The sequence below is a fragment of the Ambystoma mexicanum genome, chromosome 11, assembly GCF_040938575.1.
Source record: "Ambystoma mexicanum isolate Mex_15411 chromosome 11, UKY_AmexF1_1, whole genome shotgun sequence".
Classification (NCBI taxonomy): Eukaryota; Metazoa; Chordata; class Amphibia; order Caudata; family Ambystomatidae; genus Ambystoma; species Ambystoma mexicanum.
The window spans coordinates 63747777-63772427 of NC_090934.1; the positions used below are offsets into that span (position 1 = coordinate 63747777).

General features: G+C 45.8%; 1 protein-coding gene across 1 annotated transcript in view; it reads right to left on the bottom strand.

Annotated features, from left to right (window-relative positions):
- CSMD2 (CUB and Sushi multiple domains 2) overlaps positions 1 to 24651 on the bottom strand; it is a 2010406-nt gene that overhangs the window by 373561 nt on the left and 1612194 nt on the right. The window contains exons 27-29 of the mRNA XM_069622557.1: positions 12715 to 12906; positions 10386 to 10524; positions 7358 to 7545 (exon numbers count right to left, since the gene is read on the bottom strand). Coding sequence (XP_069478658.1) covers positions 7358 to 7545; positions 10386 to 10524; positions 12715 to 12906 — 519 coding nt within the window. The remainder of the gene's footprint in view (positions 1 to 7357; positions 7546 to 10385; positions 10525 to 12714; positions 12907 to 24651) is intronic.

The window sequence follows — 24651 nt, forward strand, 5'->3', positions numbered from 1 at the left end:
TTTTGAGAGGCATAGTTTGCAAAGTTTAATGAAGTCTCTGTTTCCAGAGTTAATTGAGTAATGGCGGTCGTGGATAACTGAGCCTAGTTGACACAGCTTATTTAAGTTAATTATTACACAAATAAATTAACCTTTTCCACAGGATGTTTTTCTACAAAATGTTAAATAGCGGCCATTCCTAGGGTTAGCAACACTATTATTTCCACACAATCATGTTCTTCTTGCTTTTCTGGAACAGCCACGTTCCTCTGTGTAACCAGCATTCCATCCACATAAACATTAAACGCTGTTGCCATTTTTCAATTAGGTCCTTCTCGTTTGTAATTAACTCGAGTCAATTATTTCAAATTGAAATGGAATCTAAGTTTCCATCCATTCCGCAGCCATTCTTGATTAGAAATGCCTGTCTCTGTGGAGGGCCAGGCTTGCTGAGCAGACACCCAGTAAGTGTGCCAGACCAACACAACAAAACACAACACAACACTGTGAATGGCTCCCAAGGGGCTCCTGGGTGATAACAGTGCAAGACAAGGACAAGGCTCCCAAGGGAACAGACGGCCTCTTGCGCAATCTCAATGCACCCTTTTTCTCAAAGTGCACTGGTTGCTGTACCTGTTCTCGCTATCATTGTGTTTGCTACACATGAACGTTCCTGTACAATGTGTCCACGCAAGTCATTACGCACCCGTTATATCCGGAAGCCCAATTACTCAAGCAACGACAAGTTCTTTTGTGCAGTAGAAAATCCTTTGAATTCAACACAATCAGGAGTATTGGTCACTGCTTTAATTCAGCATCTTACAGCCTCCGGGCCATGAGGGACTCCTTCAAAGCCTTTGTGTGGGGTATTTAAGCTCCTTAGCGACATGCAGTGATGTTTCCTTCTGTATTACAATTTTAATGCCCATTGTTGTTGGCTTTTGTTGTGTGCTCACTGGGTGCTAGCGGATCAAGCAGTTTATGCTGAAAGGAGCCCGGTGCGGGGCCGTCGCGAAGGCATGCACCTGACAACTCTATGCGAGCCTTCGAAACGTGCTCCGCGGCAGGTGTGCAAAATCGCTGCAGAGTGGCGCTCCTCCGGCACGTCAGAGGGGAACCACAAATAGTTCATGGAACACAAGACACGTATGGGAAAGGAGTGGACACACAAGGAAAAGATAACTGTTGGCTAAGGGCCTGTACTCCGGGTACGGGATGAAATTAGAAATATATTAATTAATTTCACCTACAGGTGCTTTTGGCAGATTTTAGTTGAAAATTGATTGACAAATTGGGAATGACCATCATTTCACCTAAAATGCATGGCTACATTTTTGTTTTTAAATACATAAACAAATCAATATGTTGAAAATTATGGGAATCACTATTGCTAACCCTAGCTCTACTCCCCCATTTGCACTTTGTAAAAAATGCACGTGTATAAGATTTTAAAATAATATTATTTGTTGAAAGGGAAGATAACACACAGGGGGGTGAGACAGGGATGTATGTTAGCCCGTTACTTTTTAACATCTATATAGCGGATCTACTGGGCAGGCTGTTGGCTAAAGCAGGCTGTATGCCAAAGAACGGTTAAATCCCTGTTGGTGGAATGCTTTGTGCCGACAAACTAGTTATATTTACTGTGATAAAGGCCACGTTGGACGAACTAGGGTTATATGGAAACGAAAATCGTCTAGCTATAAATGTATCCAAAACCAAAGTAATGTTGGGTGCGCCCAAATAATGTAATAGAACAGAGATACCGACTGCTATGGGCATTGTGGAATACACTGACACCTACAAATACTTGGGGCTGGAGATATCAGAAACATCAGGGTATACTAACATAATTGAGACCAAGGTCAGAAAAGCGAGACAAATTACATGTGTCACTAGGAAGTTCTTAGCTGACCATGCTGGTTTTCAATCAAAGGAGTTGTGCACTTTATAAACAATGGCTCTGCCCTACGATCCTATACGTGCTTGAGGACGCGGCCATGAGAGATCTGCGATAGTTAGAGGGGGTGGAATCTCGATTTTGGAACTGGGTTAAACAAGATTGACCCCAATTGAGTATGTTCTCCTGTCATTGAGAGCCTAACTTATCTCCCGCAGGCGGTCCCTGATGCTGAAGGCAAAAGCAGCTCCCAATTGCCCTCTTTTGTAAAAACTGGGTGTGAGTTATGATCTTAGCCAGATCAGGAAAGTCATCCACCCAAAGGTTAAACTTTTTTTCGTGACCTGTGTACTGCAATCGGCTGTTTCCTGATTTTAGTTGAACTGGTGGACCACAGCCCTTTAAGACAAGGTAGCAATACCCTTGAGATGGATGGGTATGCAGAAGGTACTCAAACATCAATAATCGGAACGACTCAGGTAGTTAGCAAAAAGATAACTGCTTAATATCAATTATATAAAACAGGGAGTACAACGGACATCAACAAACGTCTCAGCATAAGGGTTCTCAATGCATCTTAAAAAAAGCATTCTTTTATAGGAAAAAATAGTCATTGATAATGTCAACCTACGTATCTACTAACATCATCGTACGTGGCAAACTTCAAAAATCTAGTGGCTATTGTGATAGGTTCTAAAGGAACATCTAAGCATACGATCAATACTAGTCTGGAGAGTGAAGAAAAGTGACAGGTTTCTTAACACCAGGTGGTGCAACTAAGCCCTCCCCTAAAACAGGTCACTATGAACGTCATTAAATACACAACGTCCCATTGGTTACACAAACTATAGGACCCTTAATCACTTGGCCCCCTACAATTGGTTGGCACTCTAACCTCCGTCAGTACTTTTCCACCTACGTTAGCAGCATGCAGGCTAGACTTCCAGGTGCTGGTGTGCTAGTCTTAACCATAACTTCCCACCAATTAGCATATTCATCTATCACCACCTCAGTGGTCTGCTGTCAATTAAGGCTTTGAACTTGTCCTTGGGAGTGTTCTTTTGCTCAGGAGAATTCATGAGAGTGAAGGCACGCTCTGCCCTCATGCATAGGTGTGGTCATCATGTTCATCCAACTTCATCCTTCCACGTGACTGAAGACCACCAAATAGAGCTCTAGTGCATTTAAAATTCTATTTTATAATAGACTTCTGATGTCTTCCTTGTTTTTGTCGATGTATTCTGAACAGGAGTTGCGTGTTTTCCCACGTTTGTATCCATGTCTGCTCACCCCAGCCTGATACAGCCTTGGCTTCTTGGAGCTCGTCCAGCCTTGCCTTTCTGAATATCAATCCTGTTAATTAATTCAATTGTTTTTAACTGTGATACACTGGAAAAGAGGCCTTCCTTCTCTGGTCCAGCTCTGCTATAATATATAATAATTAGTGGATACATCCATTCTTTGCTCACTTCAAAATATATATATATATGTTGGCGCATGCCACAATCTATTCACTATAAAGCTAGCCTCAAGAATGTTTCAACTGATTGTGCTTCTTTGCATCTGTACATGTGTAAAAAACACTATATGTTTTCATCATTTCTGTAGCATGAACCTCTTCATCTTAATCCCAAGATGTCACTTATCTTTGATGCTTTCTTGATGCCTTATGGAATATCTGCATTGTGTTGTCTCTGCATCTCTTCCATGTACGTCAGCTCGGCCCTGTGTGACGTCACCATTCTTCTCTTCCATATATTGGTCCTGCTTCTTCCGGGATTTCATTCAAATGGCCATCTCACTGTCTTGTATGCAGATATGGCTTTCTGAATGGGAACATTACCTCCAGGACTCTTCTCGGTATCTGTATTTTCACTGGTACCGCATGTGTCTCACACTCTGGTTCCCAACATATAGTCAATATGGGTGAAGTGGTTGAGGTGGGGCTACTTGGCTCCTTCTCTACATTGTTGTTTTTCAGTATTTTCAACATTAAAATTGACCTTTACTCAGAGGATGACGAAATGGGACTGGTTGCGCAATTATGATCACCTTGCCACACTTAAGGGCTGTGGTAGTGTGGCGGTAGTGGCACACAGTTGCATGAAACCTGAAAGGTATTTATTTATTGCTCTGTATTAACCCAGCCGTTTGTAGCTTCCAACTAAAACTACGGACAAACCAGTGATCAGTTTTAGCGGTGTGCGTCCCAAAATATACCACCTGAGCAAGATCGTGCAGAATGTGTAGAGCGGATTCTAACCAAGAGACGGTCACACTTTTGCTGATGGAGTGCCCATTAATGGGCTCCCTCTATATGGTGTTGCTTGGCCCATTTGTGTATGATTATAACACTATCAAAACTGATGAATTCCGGGTGTTCTGCTTAAATACAGAATCCACGAAAGAATTCAGCCGTTATTAAGCAAATGAGGTCTGGGCTGGTAATTTAGCAAAGAAGTGCAGAGGGTGCCTTAGTATAGTTTGAAAAGAAGACATATTTTGAATGGCTTTTAGATTAATGATTTCATGTGTGTATTTATATGAATATGAACATGAAATTTCTGATGCTAAATAAGTTTTTGTATTAATTGATTTAATACTTATGATTGTAAAAGTTATGTTATGAACTATGTACAATTAAATAAATAAAATACTTTTTGCCAGCAATAAATGTTTCAATTAACTACTTGGGTGTGTTTCGTAAACAAACCCACACCATGGGTCAGAAGGATCTTGGACATTCTGTTCTTAATAGGGCAGGTTATGGATGAAAAAAAGTGCAGAAGGCTCCATTGTGTCCGGAAAGGGATTAGCCCACAGACGAGGATGTCTTTCTAATCCTAGACTCTTTCTCTTTGTCCTTCATTGGGCATGGTCAGGGTGTGGTCTTTGGATCCCTTAAAAGATAAAACCTTTATTTAAGTTTGTGACATTCTCCTCGATCGTACAAAATCCTCGGTGGTGACTGAATGTATGCTCTTGGTTGCAACCGGCTGCCCAGACGTACTTGGCGTTCAAAATACATGTCCAGGCACGACCATACAATGTCCATGCACAAAGATCCAGAATGGCGAGTTTCATCCAGCTCAATGTATATTCATGGGAAGCAGAGGACACCTGTTTTTAATGGAAAATATGAAATCTACCAACATTCCATTGAATTGAAGGCCCATTCATGAATGCAAACATGGGTGTAGTTTCCAAGTCTATTAAATTTCAATGAATACAGGTACTTTTGGTTTTGCACTCACTTAGTCATTACTCAAGGTCAACCTCTGCTACCTGAAACAGTTGATGACTTCAATTTCTTTAGTCACTTTCTATTGTCTAAGCCGACATTTCAGGCTCTCTGTCTCTGCGTCAATGCATGTCGCAAAGAATAGAAGCCATCTAGTACAATTGAATAACATAGTGCCTGTCTTTGATTCAGCCACGTTGATGGGACATCAATTTTATAAGGTCCGATGATCTTCCAAGTATTGCTCAAAACTACTCATGAATGTCAGTGTTTCTGACACAAATGTTGCAGTGGTTGCGATGGTCCACAGAGGACAGTTGGACTCTGGTCAGGACTCTTCACGCGTGCAGGCGTTAAAAACATGAAATCCAGTGCTTAGATATCAAACAAAATTCCACAACCAGAGCTGGTCCAGATACTGCAAGATACGTGCATATTATAATGAGTGCCTTCCATTGGCCTATACTGTGGCATCACCTTTCAGTATTGCTGGGCAAGTCATGAAAAGCCCCTTATCATAAAAGACGCAAAACGTTGGGGTCACTTGGCACTACAGACTTATCTGACCAGAGTCCCGACAATCAGAGTGAGTGAATATTAGAACATCTCATTTGAATGCACTTTATGGCTTAGTTTAATCAGATGTGAAATATGTGTTATAATCTCTATATGGTATTTTATGTGATGAATGCAATGCATACATGTTGTTACAAAGTTATTTTTACATCCTTTAATTGTTGCCGTTATAGCCATCTGTAACTTTTGTGTCTTGTATTATCTTCATACACAAACTTATCTTTATTTTTTGTATCACGTTTATGTTCTTAGGCCAAATATATGGATTTGATTATATGCTATCGACAGTGTGAATTACGTTCTTCCCGCAGAAACTCGTGGATCTGTTAGTGTCAGTCGACTGTAATAACTGTGGGATCCATTAGGGTCAGTCTACTGCAGGAATTCTAGGATCCATTAGGGTCAGTCTACTGCAGGAACTCTGGGATCCGTTAGTGGCAGTCTACTGTGGGAACTCTGGGATCCTTTAGTGGCAGTCTACTGCAGGAATTCTAGGATCCATTAGGGTCAGTCTACTGCAGGAACTCTGGGATCCGTTAGTGGCAGTCTACTGCAGGAATTCTAGGATCCATTAGGGTCAGTCTACTGCAGGAACTCTGGGATCCGTTAGTGGCAGTCTACTGTGGGAACTCTGGGATCCTTTAGTGGCAGTCTACTGCAGGAATTCTAGGATCCATTAGGGTCAGTCTACTGCAGGAACTCTGCGATCCGTTAGTGGCAGTCTACTGCAGGAATTCTAGGATCCATTAGGGTCAGTCTACTGCAGGAACTCTGGGATCCGTTAGTGGCAGTCTACTGTGGGAACTCTGGGATCCATTAGGGTCAGTCTACTGCAGGAACTCTGGGATCCATTAGTGGCAGTCTACTGTCGGAACTCTGGGATCCATTAGGGTCAGTGTACTGCAGGAACTCTGGGATCCGTTAGTGGCAGTCTACTGCGGGAACTCTGGGATCCATTAGGGTCAGTCTACTGCAGGAACTCTAGGATCAGTTAGTGGCAGTCTACTGTGGGAACCCTGGGATCCATTAGGGTCAGTCTACTGCAGGAACTCTGGGATCCGTTAGTGGCGGTCTACTCCGGGAACACTGGGATCCATGAGGGTCAGTCTACTGTCGGAGGACATAAAATAAAGAGTCAGAGGAGGTGAAAGGTTTTTACCTACCACACGGTTTGACGATGGAATGTATTTTCAGTGGTCCGAGTGCATTGATTGCATTGGGTAATGAGAATTACAAACATGAATTGTATTTTTATATCACAGTTTGTGCCAGACTTCAGCCACTGAAGCAGGACTGGGTATTGAACCCATGTTCCTCAGCATTGTTTTGTTTCCAAGATGAGAGCCTTGACTCTGAGTAATCCTCCCGGCGCTTCCACAATCACCCTTCCCTAATCACTAACCGCCCCCTCCCTCATTATTACAAGGTACTTGGCTGATGAGTTTCAAGGCACGTGACATCTCCAAGCTTTGGACGACCCTTACACTGGGTCAGAGATTTAGTGTTAGATACATTCTATAGGAACAAATACTATCCAAAGCAGGATATACTTCTCTTCGAATGTGGTGGTATGCACACTCTTGTATCTCTCACACAATAGCTATACACTAGGTGTTCCACAGTGCACATCACTTCCCAACACTTCCCCTGACCCACGTTACCGGTGTATTCGATGATGAAGCCAGCATTGCTGACGGAAGCATCGCTCCGGAAGGCCAGGAAGAGGCTGTTGCTGCTGCTCTCGATCCGCTCCGGCAGTTGGGAGCCATAGAAGCTTCCGATTAGCGGGCTGAGCGAGTTCGATCCATCATAGATGTGTAGGAAGTCATAGCCGGGCTCCAGATTAAAGCTTCAAAGGAAGAAATAAGACAACGTTCATGGTATGGGGAGGGAGCAAGGGCAGCGGGAGGAAGAATTCAGGTAGAGTCGAGGGACTATCCAAATACAGAAAGACCATGACAATGCATTCCTTCGCAGGCTCTATGGTATTCTCGCAACAAGACCCTCTCAATAGATACTCACTTTTACTCATTAAGCACAACAAACAAATCTGTTTTTTGACATGTGACTCAAAGAAGGAATTGTGAATGCTGCTTTTTTTGATAATGAACTGATAAAACCATTCCATGAATGGTATAGTGTAAGCTGTGGGCATCTCCATATGCCATAGCTGAAAAAAAGAAACGACATGGTCTTCTGAAAAATTAGCGCAATAGCATGGTTTGCCACTGCTGGTGTAAAAACCTTACTTAACTACAAAAATCGGAAACTCACATGAGATTTGCCTTGCACTAGAGAACTATTGTATATTATATTTTCCAAAACTATAGAACATTGACTCCTACATGAACATAAACCATTGGAATATTCACCTTGGGGATAAGCATTCCAGATTGATAAAGGGTCCCTACAGAAGATATTTTAGGCGTCTCAGAGAAGTCTACCGGAGATGTGGTAATGTACCAGTGAGTTGATTGCGCTGGAAGTGGCGGAGTAGGTAAAGGGAAAGACGCAAGTGGGGTCACTGTTGAGTCATTGTTGAGTTATTGTTGGGTTTTATACTTCAAACAATAACCCACCTGTACAGGGCATTACTGAACAGGCTCAGAGTGTTGCCCCTCACTGGATCACAAGTAAATGGGGCTGGATCAGTCTGGGAGTAATGAACTCTGCCTGGAGAGGGGCGATACAGAACAAGTTCAGATGAAGGTAGGGCAATTTCCCACGACCGGATCTCGAGGCCGGAGGGGCGACTTGCAGTGGAACCCAGCTCTTCATATTTGGTGACGGGTCTATGGAATAGGGTTGAAGTAGGCGTTGTTTATTTGTAACCATTGGGCAATGAAAATGAGATGACTTGTTATAAAGATTAGATATGCTTACGAAAAAATAACTAGGGTGAAGGGTCGCCTGATCATTACCAATTATATTAAAACAATATTTCAAGATAGGCATCATCCAGATGTGGAAAGAAATGAGAGCACTCTTCATTTCAGAATAGCACTTACCATTCCTAGCCTCAACGCTGGTCTGTCCAAGTTCTGCAGTCTGGTTAGCATGATCTGTTGTAGTGCTAAATCCCAATCTTTAAATTATATCATCTCATATCAAGGAGTGATCACGAAAATTTAGGCCAAGAGTCTGATCAGATTCAATATCTACCTTCTCCAATGGGATACCTAGGAATGTCTGAACGGAGTCAGCAGAACCGGCTTACATGGAATAAAGGAATTAGCCCAGAGTACTTCATCCCCATCCATAGGGGCAATGAAAGTCATGGGAAATCTACTCTGACAGAGATCCTTAAGGACCGGATATTGGAAAGGTTGTGCCAAATGTATGTTTAGTATCAATCTGAAGTCCACAATGCCCAGGGCTCTGTGGCACATCTGGCAAATGGTAAGCGTGTAGATGCCTGGGCATTTCTTTGATAAGACTGGCCAAATTCTGGGCGTCAGGTCCATCATTATTAAGAATTATAGGATCATGGTTCGGGAAGTTCTTTGAAGGATCTGTAGTTATGTTAGTCTTTTTGGGTGGAATCCGAGGTGGGATTCCTGAACAATTCCTAGTAGCGCACCACACAGTACTAGCGAAAGACCCAACGATAGCATAGACATGTGCGTAACCGAATACTGACCTTGCCATTGCATAACCAAAGCGAGCCTGAGCAGGTTGCAGCAAATTCAGGCTGATGAGTGCAGTGCACTGTCAGCATTGCGCACGCGCAGCAAATTCACACACGCCTCTCGGGTTGAGTTCTGCAGTAACACTCCTATTCTTGAGCCATTGTCAAGAGGCATTTTGATATCTCCTAGAAACCGATGGCTCAAAAATAGTGTTCTCCATTTAAAAGTTAATTTCCATGGGAATCTGAACTACATATTTAGAAAAAACATCCCTGATTATTTTTTGGGGAGGCAGGGGACCTACAAATATTGTGCACAAATCTATATGTATCTTGAGTTGTAGACAATGATTATAATTGTTCTTTTATAACGCGTTTAATGCCAACAAGTGATTTCTAAGCGTGGGATCGGGAATTGAACCTGTGCTGCGCTGTGTGTCTTGCCCCTGAGCTATCCTTCCTCCATGCGATAGTAAAGATTCAATATAAAATATCCTATAGCTTTGTTTACTAATTATGAAAATGTGCAATGACTATATGGTGAATGTTACTTTGTAGCTTTCTTCAGCATAACATTGATAACATGCAATGATTTGTTGATTTAACTATCCAAGCAAATGATTGATGTCTTGAAGGATTTGCCAGCACTTCAACATGAACATTGTGTAGTTGGTGGCTTGGTTTTACAGGACTATTTGATTGGCCAGGTGTTAGAAAGGACCTAGTTATTACAAACGTGAGCACTTTATCCCATAGAGATACAGTAAATAAGCAGAGGTCACAATGTCTAGCATGTCCTTAAAAACACAGATCTGTTGAATGCTTCTTATTAAGAATGATTTAATTGGTTTGCAACCGTAAGGTATTGAGAGATCAAGGTGTTCCGTCCACTCCACAAACCCGATTCGTGGTCTACACAGAGGTTATTCCAACCGTACAATCTTTCTAATTCTCTTAGCTGACTCTTTCCACATGCATATGTCCACATAGGTACAAGAGTGAACTGAGTCACACCACTGTGCATTTCACGTGATCAAAGAAGCTGGTGAAGTGTTACTTACTTATGAAAGACCAAGGCGATGACATAGTCTGGGGACACTTTTAGCCGCCAATCGCATTCCTTCCCAGGTGGGTAGGGCTCTGGGTACTGGGGCGAGAGAATGACCCCAGAAGGTCCTGTCAAATTTCCTCCACAGGGAGCTAGAAAAGGAAGACAAAAGGTAGAGCAGAATGAGTGCCCACTCACTCACCAAAAGCTTGAGTCAATGAACAACAGTGATGTGTAAGATGACAATGTCTAAATAGCCCAGTCTCGCAGCACCCCTTTCACTCTCTTGCACCTAGGGAGAGTCCTTCTTAAAACTCAGAAATACCCACTTCCCAGTGGCAAACCATCAGGTCCATTACCTGCAGTGTTCCCCAGGAGTCTAACCTTTCTCCCTGGTTGTTCAAACAAAACCTGGCACCTCTCGACCATCACATTGCAGCACTCTGCTCCAATTTCCAGTGCTATGCGGATGACACCCAGCTCACCTTCAGGATCCCCTCTGCCGCCTCTTCTCCCTCTTTCATACCGGATTGTCTGATTGCCATTCAGGAGTGGTGCACAGCCATTGATCTCTGCCTGAATGCAAACAAGACAGAGATCATCCTTATTGGCACTCCTACACCCCTCCTTTCTGCAATTCTCTGGCCAGCCTCCATTGGCCCTCCTCCTGCTCCCACCTCCGAGGCTAGGAACCTCTGGGTTATCTTTGACTCCTCTCTCTCCTTCTCTCCTCATCTTTCTGATGTATCTAAGAAGTCGAAGTACTAACTGCACCTCATCAGAGGTGTTCTTCCTTTCCTCTCCTTCCCCCAGAAGTACACTGTTCTAGAGCTCTGGATCTCTCTAGGCTTGACTATTTTAACAGCCTTCTTTTAAATCTGCCTGCTTCTACTCTGCGCCCTCTGCAACTCATCCAGAACAGGACTGCAAGACGTGTCCTTGGCCTCAAGCCCAGGGATCGTATCTCTCCAGGACTGAAATCTCTGCATTGGCTCCAAGTGGCTGCAATGATCAAATTCAAGACCCTCTGCATAGTTCACAAGGCTTTCTGGGGGCCAGGCCGGCACTACATACAACACTCTCTTCCAAAATACCCTCCTTCTCGACCCCTTCGCTCAGCTACCTACACATCTCAGGGTCATACGCGTCTTCAGGCAGAGAGTGGGGGGTAGAACTCTCCTCTGCAGGTGCCTCCCTCTGGGATGGCCTCCCTGCCCCTCTCAAACTCGAGCCAGACTACTTGAAGTTCTGGAAGCAGCTCAAAACGTTCAGCTTCTCCTCTGTTTTCTCTCTCTCCTTCCCTGCTGACCTACCTGTCTGCTGTGCAAATGGTTGGTTGGCTATACTCAAAGTCTAACTGGGTCCCCGGCTCCTCCATGATCAGTCTCTCCTGCACTGCCTCCGGGCCTACCATGCACCTTGGGGCTGTAACTGTAACCCTACAGTCCCTTGTTCTCTTTGCACTACCCAGAGCTGCACTGCCTTGGCTGCACTTACTCAGAGCATCCCTGCACTGTTTACCCCACCCCTCCCCTTTGCACTTCCCCACTCCCTTTACCCTTGCACTTCTCGTTCTCGCACTTGCACGATCTGAATGACACAAGGCCTAGTAAGACCGTTTGTCTTGTCCCTCCCTTGCCTTCTTGCGCCTAGAAACACTTGTGTACAGGTGTGTTATAAATGACTTATATCATAAGCACTGTTAGGACCGAAAACGACCAATTGTCGCCCCATTAATATTCAGACGGTAGTAGAGCATGTGCTTGCTCTCCGTGCACTCATTGGATAATTCACCACTGAATACACAGCTAGATCACCTTTTGAATTAACACACAATGCTAGGGCTTCATTTCCCAGTATTCTAGCTCATTGAGTTTAGCTCTTGCTGTTGAGATCTGTGGGAGAGCTGCAAGTTTCAATCCCCGAAGGTTTTAATTCTTTACTTCATGCAGAGGGAGGTGCTTAGGTATAAGACGCGCTCTTGAGAAAGACACATGAACTTGCTTCGGACATCTATTGAAGCACACATGTGTGTGGATGGGATACAAAAGACTTTTTCCACCGCACATTACCTCTAGTAATTATCCCACCGGTGCACACCTGCAGGCTTCTTCACCTGTCATTAGAAGAGCATGATGGGCACAGAGGCAGGCCTTTCCTCTCTGATGCAAGGTGTCTTCGATGCATCAGCGTGAACATGTTTTCATGCCCAGTTGGCCAATCCAGTTGGCCAATCCAACCTTGACTCAACCAGTTCACAGGCTGGGACCCTTCCGACGGCAAGTGGGGAAGGCCAGGCTTTTGCCATGTGTACATGGCACGACGAGCACGCATCTGCTTACCTGTGCAGGTTGGCGGGTCTGGGTCCCAGAAGAAGCGGTCCTCGATCTGTACGCAGGTGATGGTGGCTTCACCTTCAAGCATGTATCCAGGATCACACTGGAAGACGATGGAGTCTCCCGCCTGCCGGCTGTCGCCGCTCCGCGTGCCATTCGGTGGGGTTCCGGGGTCGTTGCACGAGGTGGCGGTGGATACTGGGAACACAGAAGCAAAGTTAAAGATTGAGTGATCAGAGGTTAATGGCAATTCTTCTAATGTTTTTAGAGTCTGTGTCATTTTGCTGAAACAGCATAACGATTGGTCAGTTCTCCATATCTGATGGTGATGTAATAAAGGCTACGTCACTAATATGCTTCTATGAGAGATATTGGCGTCGCAGGACGGCTGGAGGGACGCAGAGGGCGGTTATCACAGAGTGGTGATGGGAAGGAAAGCATAAGAGATGGGCGGGACTGCACGGAAGTATGGACCAGAAGGTGAGAGGTCAGCGAATTGGGAGGCTTCAAGAAGGAGGTAAACAGAGGCAGCAGATGCAAGCACCATTAGCAGGACTGGGGAGTTCTGGAGTGAGGGCAGCAGGAGATATGTAATAGGAGGTCAAAGGTCAGTGCGAGATGAGATAGCAACAGGTAGGTTGTGAGTGGGAGCGAGTGATAGGAAGATGGAAGAACAAGGGTGGAAGATTACCAACATGCACTGTTTCTCTAGAGAGTACCTGGATTGCAATTCACGTGGGACTTATGACTCCGTTTCCCAGAATGCAGCGTTTCTTTATGCTATCCTTCGCTTGCTTCATTCCGAAATGCTTGGCACAGTTTATCTACACGTAGCGGTTCTTTAGTGTTACGCTTTTTATAACTCAATGTGCTTTAGTTAATACGTCGTTCACAGTGTTACAGCACACACCAGAAACAATCAGGTCATCGTGCAGTTCATTGGCAGAAACAGCAACACATGGCTTCCTTAACAGCACAGCTCAAATCCCCCTGGAAGCGTGTTGCGCTGGAGGGCACAACGCTGAGTTCCCACACACTGCCATCAGCTCTGCTCTGCCCTCAGTGCCACTGAACAATGACAGGTGGACATGTTTACATTGCAAGGCAGTTCCACAATCTGACCCACTGCCAGGGCACGCGCGGGATTATGGGGGTTTTCACTGTGAGTGAATGTGCAGTCGTGCCCCTAGTAACACCCGGCTAAGTAGAAGGGGCGGGGGTCCCCTTACATTCTAGACGTGCACGTTGTTGACAACCACTAGAAGGACCAGGTTGGTTCATGTGGCAGGGTAAGGGTCGTCCCTTACTTGCTATGCCATTGGGCTGAATGCCAGAAGGGATGAACCGTACAGTCCCACCCGCCCCCATATGTGGCACAATGCGCCGCTGGCAATAAGATGCTGGATGAGAAAGGGGCACATTTAGCTAAATAGAATGTAGCCTCAACAGGTTCAGGTGCCAGCCCAGTGTTGATGGGCAGGCGTGCCCTTGCATCTTGCTGCTATTGGCGGATTTGATCGATATAGATCTTCTATTTTCAGACAGGCCATCTAGTTCCAGCTGCATGTCGTCTGCACACCTGGCCCTATTGGGATGTCAATCAGGCGGACCCCAGTCTTCCAGGTGCGGATACAGGAAGCACCCCCCTATGTATCAGGGAATGTATTTCCTGTCCATAGGACGAGAGAGTGTTCCAGGCTGATCCTTCAGGGCAACTCGGGGCATGATTTATCACACAGTCGAATGTGGGTGTTAAGAAAACGGTGGGAACTGGAGGAGAGGTGGCTAGTAGGAGGCTAGTAGGAAGAGCAGGAAGAGGTATGTGGATGCCAGTGTGTGCAACATGAGAAGAGGCGGAGGGGGGGGGGGGGGCAGAATGAGCCAACATGAAGACAGCCCTGCAACAGCAGCAAAGGCCACGAAAGGTCGGGGATTGGAGAAGGAACAGGGCCGAGCAGGAGAGGGCAACAGGAGGTCAGTGGTCGCAGCACATTGGGGTAAGAGGAACCCCCCAGTAGAGGCATATTAAGGTCGCATGAAGATAAGGCGTGAACGCTGTAATACATAAGAGGGGGTAAGGGGGCCTTCGGGAAGTCTTAGTCCCCCATTGTTAGGGCAGAAGATGTGCTCCCATAATCTCTGCAACACAAGCTTTGTGCTAGATGTGCATGTCTCGTGCACGGTATGCACCCCAGCACACACAACGCCACACACGAGGAAATGCCAGGGTGGCCAGGGAGCCACTGTGGAGGGCAGAACAGATGTGGAATTTTGCACATTCTTTACGGGTAAAACGTCCCCAGAAACTCTCATATTAAAACTAGTTTGCCCGGCCAGGCATTGATTTCTGTACATGTTGACGAAGGGTGGGCAGATTCTAATAGCATTGCTGCACATGTATCCATTGCCAGGGAGCGTCCACTGCCCATTGTGATTGGTTGCTTATCCACCTCTTATCGTTTATTCTGAGAGGTCATATTCAACATTGAATGTCATATTGTAGATTGTTGAGGTCTGGGTTGATGTAATTGCTTGGTTATTGTCTGCGATGTTCTGCAGAGCTCCAATCATCATCTTTTGATAAGCTACGTGCTCTATAAATGTTTCAGAAGGGGAAGTTGTGTCATTTCACCCAGCCCTAATTTGTCAGTAGCTTGTCCAGGAATGCCTGGTGCTGAAGCTCGACAGGCGCGCTTCCCCAACTGTGCATCCATCCATCCATCCATCCACCCACCCATCCACCCACCCATCCATCCATCCATCCATCCATCCACCCACCCACCCATCCATCCATCTATCCATCCATCCATCCACATCCGCCCATTCATCATAACATCCATCCATCCATACATCCATCCACCCATCCATCCATCCATAGCCATCCATTCATCTTCCATCCATCAAAACATCCATCCACCCACCCACCCATCCATCCAGATCCATCCTTCCACTCGTCTAACCATCCACTCACACACCCATCCATCAATGCATCCATTCATTCACCCATACATCCCTCCCACCCATTCATCCACCCACCCACTAACCAATCTGTCCAGCCATCCATCCATCCACCCACCCACCCATCCGTCCGTCATTCCGTCCGTCCGTCCATCCATCCATCCATCCATCCATCCATCCATCCATCCATCCATCCATCCATCCATCCATCCATCCATCCATCCATCCATCCATCCAACCCATCCATCCATCCATCCAACCATCCATCCATCCATCCATCCATCCATCCATCCATCCACCCACCCACCCACCCATCCATCCATCCACCCACCCATCCATCCATCTATCCATCCATCCACATCCGCCCATTCATCATAACATCCATCCATCCATACATCCATGCACCCATCCACCCATCCATCCATCCATAGCCATCCATTCATCTTCCATCCATCAAAACATCCATCCACCCACCCACCCACCCATCCATCCAGATCCACCCTTCCACTCGTCTAACCATCCACTCACACACCCATCCATCAATGCATCCATTCATTCACCCATACATCCCTCCCACCCATTCATCCACCCACCCACTAACCAATCTGTCCATCCATCCATCCATCCATCCACCCACCCACCCATCCGTCCGTCATTCCGTCCTTCCGTCCATCCATCCATCATCCATCCATCCATTTTCCATCCATCCATCCATCCATCCATCCATCCATCCATCCATCCATCCATCCATCCATCCATCCATCCACTCATCCATCCACCTACCCATCCATCCACCCATTCATTAATTCATCCATCCACACACCCATACATCCATCCACCCACCAATCTATCCACCCATACTCCCACTCTTGAACATACCTACATTTAAAATACACACATGAGGTGGCCCCTCATGTGTTGTCCAGGCGTCAATGCTATGAAATTCTCTTCCTTGTTAACTTCAAGCAATGGACGATAACTGGGCTTTTATTCGTAATCTAAAGACGTGGCTGTTTAGTAGGTAACAGAGATCCTGCATGGTGATTGGTCTTGAGATTCGAGTTTAGCGCCTTAATGCATCTTGGGAGGCAGATTGATGCACTATACAAACATTTATCTTTACCTCCCCATCCATCCATCCATCTGTCTATCCATCCATCCATCAATTATGTCTTAGCTCTTGCAGTATCTGAAATGTCGTCAGGCCGAGTACGATAGTTAATTTCACATCCTTACTTCTCATGGCCTGTAAGAATGTCATTGTATTTTCCCTTGTTCCCTCCTTGCCTTGAATCACTTTGAAATATATTGTGTATAGGTGATATATAAATAAACAATCATAGACTATCCATCCATCCATCCAAGCATCCATCCATCCACACACCCATCCATCCATCCATGCACCCATTTATCCATTCACCCATCCACGCACCCATCCATTCATGCACACGTCCATCCATTAATCCATCAATATATTTATGTTTTATATATATATATATATATAAATATATATATATATACATTTATTTGTTCATCCATCCATCCATTCATTGATCGAAGCATCCATCCATCCACCCATTCGATTCACACCTGAATCGGATGGGTGCTCTGAAACACTTGTGTACGAGCGCAAATATATATATAAAATATAATTTAATTTCATCCCAACCTGTCCACCCATACATCCATGCACCTATCCCATTCACACAAACATCCATTTCCACCAAACCATCCACCCATACATCCCTTCATTCATTCGTCCATCCGTCCAACCAAGTACCCTTCTGCCCATCCGCCCGTCTGCCCGTCTGCCCATCCACCCATTCGCCTATCCGCCCATCTGCCCATCTGCCCATCCGCCCAACCTCCCATCAGCCCATCCGCTCATCCGCACATCTGCCCATCCACACATCCGCCCATCCGCCCATCCGCCCTTCCATTCCTTTAGTCATTCTCAGGCAAGGGAAGGCCAGCTAGCTGAGCATCCACTTCCATTTGCCGCGGCCCTAGCACCATTGCGCCTCTACCCCCTCCCTCGATGTGACGGATGGTCACTCCTTTCCGCTCCAGCCATCTCCTTTTCCTTGCCCCCGGGTAAAGCTGCCACAAGAATTGACTTTTCGCTTCTGAAGCGGCATCTGCTGGAGCAGCTGGAGGAGCCCCGGGGAACGGCGGGATCAAGAGTGCCGGAGTGAGCAGGTTGATGTAGAGTCGCGCAGGCTCCTGTTTACCCACTAAAACCCGGGCCGCCGCTAATCCTACATGGCGTTCTGATATGATACAGTGTCAAACATATGCTGTTAAATAAACTGACATGGCCAGAAGCGGTGATGGCCTCAGAGGGCAACTGCGGCTCAGTCTTTGGACAGGATGAACAGCTTGACCTTTCCTGAAACCCATCCTCGTCCCTGCAGGAAAACAGGTACTACTCGGAGCTCCTCTTATAGGCCGATCTGCAACGCGAGCAGATTCTGGACAACAAGGGGAAAAGGGCAGGCCCTCTCCCTCCAGTGTCTCCCTTCACGCCTTCCTCTATTTCAGCTTGCTTAGTGACTGAAGGAAGATGGCCCACAGACGTGGCCATATGTATTGTGTGTGTTTAAATGACTAAATTTTCACTCACGTGCATCCTTAACGCCAAGACCAACGCACTTCCACATTCCACCTAAACTGAGACTGGAAAATCTGCTCCTCCTTTCATCCCCTGGTTGCTTTTAGAGCCCTTGCCCTACAAAAGAAAATCGCCATATACCAACCAACAAGAACACTCAGATCTAGCAATGACATCCTCCTTAAACTGAAACATTACACAAGAAAAAAAGAACTTGGGGGATCATCCTTCTCCCACCTGACGGCAAAAACTTGGACCTCCCTCCCTAAAGAAATTTTCCACATGAAGGATCACTTAAAGTTCAGAACACTACTCAAAACCTGGCTCTTCACTTCAGGACCAGAAGGAAACACATGGAAAAACACTAGCACCTCCCTAATGCAACGTGCCCCAACACAACACCCACAAGAGGAGAAATACCGGGGTGGAAGGGAGCCTACGGTACAGCAACATCCGTGTAAAACCCTAATTGAGACTCCTGTGACGGGACTGGTACCTAGCCGTGAAAGAGGACGAAATGACCAACCAGGCAACCTGCAGAGCCAAGAGAGTCCCCTTAGAATTAGAGGGAGGGAATCTCGCTCTAGTAACCAAGAAGTCATGGCCGGCGCACCCAGGATAATCCTAGAACCGACCCTATGTACATTCCCTAGTCTGCACCTAGGTTTTGGAGGTGACACACCGATAACTTGCCCCCTGGAGGGAGGGAATCCTATGTCTAGGAAACCAGAGAGGTGAAGGCAGGCATTACCTACAATCATTTTATAATGATCCCTACGTACACCACTTATCCACACCTTAGGGGGTGGAGGAAGCATCATCAACCTGCCCTACAGACCACCAGACAGTTAAGGAAAAGGTTTGGAGGAGACCCACCGCTTACTTGCCCATCGTAGGAGGGGATTCCCCATCAAGAAACACTGGTACGTGATGGCAGAAACGCCCTTCAATTACATAAAAAAACATCCTTATGTACACCCCTAGTCCCCACCTGGGGGTGGAGGTGGCATCACCACTTGCCCCACAGACCACTAGACAGTCAATGAGACATGCCACAACTATGCGTAGGGATGCATCACGGAACAACTTAATACACAACACGGGCAAAGACGAGTAACACAGATGTCTGAAGCAAAAAGGTACGATTGAATAACCCACTAATCCACCCACTAAAATCTGAACTCTCAGCAAAGTCCTTCTCAAACGCAAAACAAACACAAACATATCTTTCGCAAAGCAATCCGCACGTACTTCACTCTACTGCAACAACAAAACAAATCACACTTAAACTCGCAAAACAGCACACGACGGACTACCGACTCGGAAACCGCACCCATGCTCAGCGAACAGTGTTAACCGAACTGAAGCTGCCAACAGCACACCGCAACTCTCTCTACCTTCTCCCGCTTCACCCTATTAACTCATCCTACCCTCTTGCCTTTCATATCCACACGGGCGCCAGGGGACCACTCCGATGGTGATAGTGTGCGGTATAAATGTCCTTTAACACTAACACTAACCCTTCCCCGTTGTTAGCTCCTCTCTCTTTACTATTGACCCTTTGCATTCTACTTCGATTGCCTTTCCCCACTCCCAGGAGATTTCCTCGAAAACAGTTGGTCGAGGGAAATGTCATCTTTTTTTGTTTGTTGATTTTACAGCCAATATAACCAGGGGGAGACCCCCACACAGTCCCGCCCATACCCTCACATCCATTATTAACCTAAACTTACTTCACCCTATCTGCAGCAACAATCGTTTAAAAAAAGTTGATGAATTCTCCTTCGACCAACTCTGCTGTGGCAAAACCTCCTGCTACTCCTTTCCCCATGACTTGTAAAACGCTCTTTTGCTTTCTGAACATAGGTCTCCACAGAAGAAGAAGAAGAGAAGAAGAAGAAGGAGAGGAAGAAGAAGAGAAGAAGAAGAAGAAGAAGGGGAGGTGGAGAAGGAGACGAGGAAGAGGAGGAGGAGAAGAAGGGAGAAGAAGAAGGAGAAGGAGAAGAAGAAGAAGAAGAAGAAGAAGAGGAAGAAGAAGAAGAAAAGGAAGAAGAAGAAGAAGAAGAAGAAGAAGAAGAAGAAGAAGAAGAAAGAGAAGAAGAAGAAGAAGAAGAAGAAGAAGAAGAAGAAGAAGAAGAAGAAGAAGAAGAAGAAGAAGAAGAAAGGGAGGTGGAGAAGGAGACGAGAAAGAGGAGGAGAAGGAGAAGAAGAAGAAGAATGAGGAGGAGGAGGAGGAGGGGGAGGAGGAAGAAGAAGGAGGAGGAGGAGGAAGAGGAGAAGGAGGAACTGGCACCCTCAATCCCTGCCACATATCCGGAACTTCTCAGTAGTTACCTTGCTCTTTGGGTTGGTTTGGATGTTAATGTCAGACTCAGTGCATTCCAGAGTCTGGGATCCATCACTCCGAGTGACCTGCCTCTGAGTCCATATGATTTCCAAACCCATTGTTGGTTCAGATTTGCACGGACAGGGTGGCTGTGCTCTGGCAGAAAACTGACCTGTGGCTCACTCTGCTCCAGCACGGACAGTCTTTTTGAGGCACCAAATTCACGCTTGTTTCCAATTAGCTTTAGCTTGCCAAAGCATGCCCACTGGAACACTTTCTAAGAGCATACTGGCAGACTGCATTGCGCAGTGCAATGTTGCATGGTGTTTGCAGCAGAAAACAATGTCCGGATGAAAAAGTGCAACCCGCTGTTATGTTTGGACTGCCCCTTGTTGGCCTGCGACAACGCCTGATTTGGAGATGTTGTTTAGAAATGGCCCAGCAGGACGAAATGGTATGGCTTGGAAGGTTTCCAAGAGCAATGGCAGTGGTTATGATTGATTCTAAATATTCTGCCCACTCTTCAGTGTAATAAGTCTCCCTAAGTAGGTCGGTATGACCAGATGTGCATAAGCGCGGCTGCTGTGCGAGAGGCCCAGGCTACACCTCAGGTATCAGTCTTAGGGCTTCAGAAACATATCTGTGCTTGAGTGCGGTCTCTTGCAAAAGGCATGTGGCTCAGCGGCTTGAGGTGAACTGCCCCTTTGTAGTGGGTCTAAGACTTGTTTGCATGTCGTTGCTTCTTCCATAATGGCACAATGGGCTGAGCCATGACCCAGACGTGTGTCTTGAGAATCTCTGACAATGGCATGTCTGTCTTCATGATATCTTTCAGTGAATAACATTACATGTCTGACAGTCCCTATTAGACAGGCACTGTAGGAAGTCACTGTAGTGAGAGGAAGATGCCGTGAAACAGATACAGCAGCAGTGACACAGACTTGCTGAGCTGCCGTGCATCAGGAGGGTTTCACCCTAGTCCTCTCCAGAGCGATATAGTGTATGAACAGCTGTGCACAGGTGTGGTTTCGGGAGGAAACTGTCTGTAGTTATCACCAGGAACAAATGCAATAGCGAACATTTTAAAATGTGTTTACCATCTGAATATGCAAAGGGGCATTATTTTTTCCATGAAATAGGTCATGGGGATTAGGATTGGCACTTTGGGATAGGAGGGACGTAGAGAGTACCAGGGGCTCTGCTTTAGGATGACTTAACTAAGGGTGGTGTCAGGCCATCCTGCCTGGCTTTATCATAAGACTGAATAAAGTTGAATAATGTTTGTAAAGTGTGTCGAAGTCCTACTTCTACTATGTAATGCTGTTTCCTTGGTCAATAACTCAGTGGTTTCATATATGGACCAATGCAGATAAGAGAGGCCCTTCCATGGTACACTTCATGGAATAACCCGGCCCACTCAAGCATCTCTGGAGTCCCCGCCCCCACCGCCGCTTCCTCTATCCATCACAGCTCTTCTTCTATCCCTGCATCCTACTTGCAAACCCATGCTGATTTGCAGTGATTTTTGCACTTTGTAAATCCAATACACGCATACTTTGAAGTGCTTTGAAACACATTCTGTATAGGCGCTTTGTATATAAACGATCATATCATATCATATATGCATAGATATGGAACACATCGTGAACTGCTTTCTTCTTGTCTTATAGACGAGGAGCCACTGGTAAAACTGAGAGACACAACATCCCTTTGAATATTAATGACGACTGTTGGGTGAACTGATTTGGGCATATGCAAGTTAACCTGAATTTAGGATGATTAGAGATCCCGTGAGCCTTTTGATCATTTCAGGCCATTCAAATAGACAATTTTAAAGTCCACACAGTGTATTTGTTTGCTTGTTTGTTTGTTTATTTGTAAAGCGCTCCAGACCAGTAGGTAGAAGGGTGCTTAAGAAAACAGTTACATATAGTTTATACAGTTACAGTGTACAGTTACAGAATATGCAGTCATGGTTAAGCGGTTGAGGGGTGTGCGCCGATATCTCCGGGTACTACGATTACAAATACAGAAACAGTTAGCAAAGTTCACAGACATATTTAAGCAGAAGGAGGAGAATCACAAGTCTATGGGGTTACTCTTTGTCCAGGAGCCGGCCGATAACATGTTTCCTGAAGATCTCAAAGGATTCAATGGCTTTAATGTTGAGTGGAAGTGGGTTCCAGAGGGGGGAGGCAAGTACTGTGAAGCTGGCCCCTCCTGCTCTTTTTAAGGAGGATCTGGGCACTGTCAGGCATAAGGTGTTGGAGGAACTAGTGGTTCTAACAGAAGGTTTCATGGTGAATTTGTTGGTGAGATTGGGTGGGGCTAGGTGTTTCAGAGGCTTGTATGTGGGGCAAATGATGGTTTTCAAGTCACTTTTTTGTCGTATGGAGAGCCATTTGCATGATTTCCTAGTCATGGAGATGTGCTCTCGCCTGGGGATGTTGAGTACTGCTCGTAGAGCGTTGTTTTGAAGTACCTGTAGTTTGTTAATTATCGACTGGTTAGCACCTAGGTACAGGCTATTGCAATAGTCCAGTTTGTACTGTATGAGGGCTCTAGAAAGAGTGAGGCAGCTGTTAGCAGATAGGAAGGGTCTACTGACCCTGAAAAGCTTACCGGTGTAGGCGGCGGCAGAGGCGATCATGTTGGTTTGTTTGGAGAGGTTAGAGTTGGCATCAAGGTGAAATCCAAGAGTTTTCACGCTTTTGGCAATAGGGATGGTGTGACCATCGATGGTGATGTTATTGTAATTAGGGTTAAGTTTAGACGGGTTACTAGGAGAGCCGACAAGGAGGAGCACCGTCTTCTCATCGTTCAGGCACAGGCCATGAGAGGCCATCCAGGCCTGAATGATGGAGAATATTTAGTTAATCCGGGTGACGTCTTCATGGTAGTTGCCAGAGATAGTGAGGAGTATCTGGGTGTCATCAGCGTAATTTGGTAGGTGACACCCAGACAGTCCAGTTGGTCAAATAGTGCCTTTGTAAATATGTTATACAAAGTGGGGGAGACGCAGGAGCCTTGAGGGACCCCGCAAGAGATGGGGATGGGGTCAGCTGCAGCAGATGTAGAGAAGACCCGCATGGTTCTGTTTGCCAGAAAGGATTGTATCCAGGTGACGGCAGCGGAGGAGACGTGAGCTGCGGATGCTAGATGGCTGCAGAGGATTTTGTGGTTGACCAGGTCGAAGGCCGCTGAGAGGTCTAAGAGGAGTAGGATCACAGTGTTGCCTTTGTCTTTGATTTCATCAATCTGACTTTTGAGATCAACAAGGGCCGTTTCTGTGCCAGGCTGAGGTCTAAAGCCAGATTGACGTAGTCCTAGCAGTTGGTTGCATTCCAGGTATTCTTGAATTTGGATGTAGGCGACTCTGTCTAGGATTTTTAGTAGGAAGGGGACTGTGGTAATGGGTCTATAGTTGGTGGGTATGGCAGGGTCAAGAGTGGGAGAACCCATGATTGTTTTAGGTTTCTGGGGACTGAGTTATTGATGAATGATAGGTTGATACGTTTTGTGATGAAGGGAGATAGATCTCTAGCTGCGTCTTTTATGATCTGGGCGGGACAGCTGTCCCCTTTGCAGTTCGAGGCTTTTAAGGAGGAGATGATTTTTTGAACTTCTACCGTGGTTACTTGCTTGAAGGTGAAGCCCGATTTGGTATCAGTGGGCGTAGGTGCGTCAGGGTTGGTAAGCTTGTTGTTGGAGAGTTGTTGGCGTTTGTACTTTATTTTAGTTTGGAGTCCTGTGATTTTGTTGTTAAGGGTGTTTTGGATGCTGGTGCACCAAGGTTTGTCTTTTAAGCAGGTGTCTGAGGGAGGATTGGGATTTTCTAGTTCATTTAGAATTTTAAATAATTCTTTGGTGGAGGATCCTGCCTGATCAATCCTGATGTCGTAAGCTTCTTTTTTGGTGCAAATTATCTCACTCTTATATAGCGAAGATATATTCGTAAGGTTTGATTTATTTCCAGCAGAGGGCTTAGTTTTCCATGTGAGTTGTGCCTTAGCTTTCTTTTTTCTAAGTAACTTGAGTTCAGGGGTGT